Here is a 4,767-nt window from a genome sequence, read left to right as displayed (position 1 = left end):
GGTACTGTACAAAGATAAAATCCTGATATATAGCGACACAGAGTCAAGGAAATGAAGGAGCTCTGAAGTGATGTTAGATATTGTTTACACTCATAAAGACTGTAAAAGTTTTGATACACATTTAAAGTAAGTTGTTTGTTGTAGACACTTTGATTAAAGGAGAGTTGCTTAATACAAAGATAATATAACTGTTTACACTGATACGTTCTGAGAGAGTATCTTCAGATTAGATAAGATCTTTAAAATCAATAAAATAATTAAAAACAGCCTACTCGTGCACACAATCCATCAGTTACAGTTTGTTTTTCAGTAGAGTTTTGTTACAGCTGTAGGATAAAAACTGTCTCTGAGTCGGGTTGTTGTTGATTTTATTATTCTGTACCATCTACACTACCTGAGTCTGGGGAGAGCCCCCCATGATTTTTTTGGTCTGTACAGTATTCACAATCCTTTGTAGAGCCTCCATTTGAGCCAACGTGCTACTGGTATACAATACACCAGTGGTCCTCAACCTTTTTTCAGTGATGTATCCCCTGTGAAATATTTTTTCAGCCAAGTACCCCCTAACCAGCGCAAAGCACTTTTGGTTGTAAAAAAAAAAGACCTAAAACAGAGCACTGTGCCATCAGTAACTGATGTATTAAACATAAAAATATTGCTGCTATGCTTCAACCACGACTCCATCGTTGGTCCAAGTGATTGACAGGTGAAGCCAGGTGGCATTTGACAGGTTAGGTGGAACCATCCTGATGTGGGGGAGACTCTGGGGTTTTAGGATAATAAGTTGAATAGCCTATTCCTGAAGATAAAATTCATTTTATGAATTTAGACTTATATTTTCCTCAATTATTTATGAAATAATTATTTTTAAAGGATTTTTGCATGGATGCTACTTTTTAAATATATGTATATTTTAAAATCTCATGTACCCCCTGGAGTGCCTTCACGTACCCCCAGGGGTACGCGTACCCCCATTTGAGAACCACTGCAATACACCATAGTCATAGCTGATGAATAGGCAACAGGCAACAAAAGACCAAGAAAGTTGTTTTTTTCTTTTCTTTTAGTGCACTCGTGCAGAATCTCAAATATGTGCTTGACAACAGATCAGCAGTATAATGCACATAAAAATAGTTTTTTTTAGAAGCTGAATAAAGCTGCTAAACCAGCCTGCAGTCCAGACCGGTCATCCACCAAAACATCTGGTACTTAAAGAATACTGCCCCCTTACGAACATTGTTAAAATACGACTTGTCCCCGTATTTAATTTAATTTCATGACAGTCTTTAACACAACGTCTCGTAACGGGTGGAGAAATGCCAGGATCAGACTGTGTCATCAATATCTTCAGAGATGTAGGCTTTATTATCTTTCAATCAGAAGGTTGTTGAAAGTGTTCACGGGGTCGACACCAAACCTGCAGAAACCATCACTAGTTTGTGAGTTAGTAAAAGAATATCAATCACTGATGAGCTGGTTGTCCCTGTGCTCTGCTCCCCTCCAGATCTCCTGTACCTCGGGGGCTACAGGCCCGCTCTGGAGCCCCCCCCCCATCACACCTCCACCAGCAATATCAACCTGGAGGACCAGGGGGCGGAGCCCGGGGACGGCCAGAGCCCCCGCCACCCCCGCCGCGGACCACTCATTGTGTAAACCCTCTCCCGTAAACAAATTCAAACACCCCCCCCCAGCGTCGGCCCGCCCAGCCTGCCACCTGTGCTGCAACACTGGATACTGTCCTCGCCGAGCAGGGAAACACATCCTCCCCTGACCCAACATCTCCCGGGCCGACTGAGGAGTCACCTCTCCACGATCGCTGCACTTTTATCTCAGAAGTTTTTTGTCCTCTTGTCTATGACCTGACATACTGCGGCATCGATGATCCTTCCGCTCCGCTATTATTTATTACCTGTTGGTTTAATGAGCGCTGCGTATTGTGACGCTGTCTTTACAAAAACTCTGTTTTCCCTCCTTCCAACTGTATTACCAGCCAAACAGTCAGGGTTACTGTGATCGGCAATCGGATTTATTCCTACAAACTCCTTCCTCTCTCCTATGAACTGTGTTGAATGAGTGGTCGGGCACGACGACGCGAAGCGTCGGCTCTCACCGGACTACCTTATCTCGCCGAAGAAGACTCTCTTCTGATCAGGGAGCTCCCGTCTCGACTCCGCATGCAGTTCTCCTCCTAATTCCCGCTGCTGTGTTGAACAACCTGCGCTGAATTCACGAGCGGACAAGACGTTCATGTCGATGAACGAGGAGCCCAAAACCCCCCGGAGGAGACTGACAGTAAATGAAGCCCCGCAGAATGTAGGACGACGACGGCGGATCTCGCAGAGGGAGAATGTACGTGACACCTAAACTGTCACTTTAACCGCTTTTAAACACTAACTTTGTACCCGTGCCGTCCATGTTTCCAGCTCCATCCCAGCATGTCAGTATTGTTGTAGTGCACCCGGGAAGGAACCGGCCCAGCCGAGCAATAACAAAACACTGCTTTGCCCTCTCTTCTCCGGCACTCGGACGCTCATTTGCAGCTCAGACAATAACAAAACTGAATTTGCACTGGCCTGTTATACTCAAATTCAGTGTTTAATTGTCATTTTGTATTTTAATGTTGCCATTGTAAAGGGATTCATTGTGGGGGAAAAACAAACCAACAAAAGACACACGTGGTGAAGAGGAAACAGTTCAGGCCACTCTGTTAACTTGACTAACCTTTCTCCACCTTCATATTCCTTCGTTCTGATCGTCCCGATGCGCCTGTTTCCCCTTGTTGGTGAAGCTTTTAGTTGTTTTGATTTTGTACAACTTTGGTGTATATCTTACCTGATATTGATGATCCTCTTCTTTTGTGTTTTGATTTGTTGCAGAACACTGTGTTGTTTATTAGAATGTGGATGAAAATATGTGAACGTTTTGTAAAGGTTTACGCCCTTGAGCAAACCTGCGACGTGTAAAGATGAACCGAAAAAGGGATGATATCTACATTTAATGCACTATTAGCTGATTCCTAGACGACACATTTTTCTGGTGCATGAGGTGATAATACAGTGAGCATGTTAGTCTAGGTCAGCCTGCACCTTCATGAAGATTTGACGATGGATCACTGCGCAAACATGAAGCAGCATCATATCCTTCCGTGGTGTTATACTTTAGCTGTTGGCATCTTTTCCCGCTGGCGAAACTGTTACGGTCAAGATTACCGCACTACTATACCCGAGCTGCATACAGTCATCTGATCACAGTCTGAATGTGCAGACGAAGCCGCTCTCTGACACCGGTCGCAGTATGATGTCCAAGAAACCCGCAAGACCCCACTTTTGTAGAGTGAAAACGTCAAAGAACAGTTAAAAGAGACAATAAAGTTTTTTGCAACTAAATCACTGAGTGATTTGTTATTGATTTACTGAGTGAGAATGATTATTCCTGGTGAGGTCATGCACATACTCCTGACACATGTAGGCATTGCTTTGGTGTACGACCATGTGCAGTTAGCCGTAACCCTGAGCCAGACGCAAGTCTAAACCTATGTTTTAACAACTTGTGTAAAAAACATAAAAGTCTTCTGATCGTGAGAATCAGCAGAATATACAGTATATAACACACAATGCACAGAGGGAAAGACATAAGGACTTCTATTAGAGAAGTCATTGCATTGCTTTGCAGAGATGTCTGGTCCTGGGAGACTTCTCTTCAAAACAAAGAAGAAGAAGGAGATGCTGACTTTGAGAACGATGGAGTTTTGGGCAGATTTTCACTGCTGAAAATATTCAACAGAAGAGGAAGGCAGCAGATCATTCTCCATCGCCTCCCCTGTCCACACATAGCGCACCATCTTGCTTACTTTCTGGTCATATGACCGACTACGTCACATCCACTAATCCCATAGAGATGCAAATGCAGAAAAAAAGTATTTCCATCACACTTTTGCGTTAAACTGGACTGTCAACGCATCTGAAAAAAACCACCTCATGAAAGTGGGAAAACCGTTGGGAAGGAAGACATGGAAGCACGGCTGAGATTTGCAAAACTGCATCGGAACAAACCACAAAACCTTTGGGTGATGTCCTGTGGGCAGATAAGACAAAATTGGAGTCCAGGGTGATTATTTGGGCTTGTTTTGGTTCCCAAAGGACCTGTGTGCCTCGGAGTCATTGACAGGACTAGAAGCTCCTCTGTTTACCAGAGTACAAATGTAACAGGATAAAGGACATCATCAAATCTACGTCAGCTTGGTATTTTGTACCGGCCTTGTTAAAGTCCAAGTGAAACACTATAGTACAACATAAATATAAGATAAAGAACCATTATTACATAAACATCTTAAGGCCACCAGAACTAGTTTGGTGCTCTTTGGTATCAATTCTACTTTTTAATTGTGCATCTTGAAAATAAATGAAATTGACTTTTTTTTATAGTCATTGAATAGTAAAAGACCAGAAGATGAAGCGCTGGTTTTGGTTTCAAACACAAGAGACTCATCTAATCTGTGTAATATGTGCCTCTTCATCTCCTCTCTGCTTGCATCTGCCCTCATCTCCTCCGATTCTCTGGTGGGAGGGATGAAGACGGGATGGAGGGAGTGCAGAGGACAGAGATGCATTTGTCTAATGTCTGTATATGAGGTTGTCATGTTACCGCTCTGCTGGCGCTGCTGCACTTTATGGGACTGTTGTAGAAGACACTTTTGGTAACACTGTCAAATAAATATCACAATAAGACAAACAAAAGAAAAATGTTATAAAATTTTAAAAAATTTGG

General features: G+C 43.0%; 1 protein-coding gene across 5 annotated transcripts in view; it reads left to right on the top strand.

Annotated features, from left to right (window-relative positions):
* Positions 1–3,375, top strand: part of rnf157 (ring finger protein 157) — a 28,993-nt gene extending 25,618 nt beyond the window's left edge. For 3 of the 5 annotated variants that reach the window (XM_061708808.1, XM_061708809.1, XM_061708807.1), the window contains one exon: positions 1,505–3,375. In XM_061708808.1, coding sequence (XP_061564792.1) covers positions 1,505–1,653 — 149 coding nt within the window. In that variant the 3' untranslated portion in view covers positions 1,654–3,375. The remainder of the gene's footprint in view (positions 1–1,504) is intronic. The other 2 variants (XM_061708812.1, XM_061708811.1) reach the window with 1 other exon arrangement.
* Positions 3,376–4,767: the final 1,392 nt, after the last annotated feature.

This window comes from Cololabis saira, chromosome 19, assembly GCF_033807715.1.
Source record: "Cololabis saira isolate AMF1-May2022 chromosome 19, fColSai1.1, whole genome shotgun sequence".
In the NCBI taxonomy this organism is placed as follows: Eukaryota; Metazoa; Chordata; class Actinopteri; order Beloniformes; family Belonidae; genus Cololabis; species Cololabis saira.
This window is presented reverse-complemented; position numbering and strand designations above follow the sequence as displayed.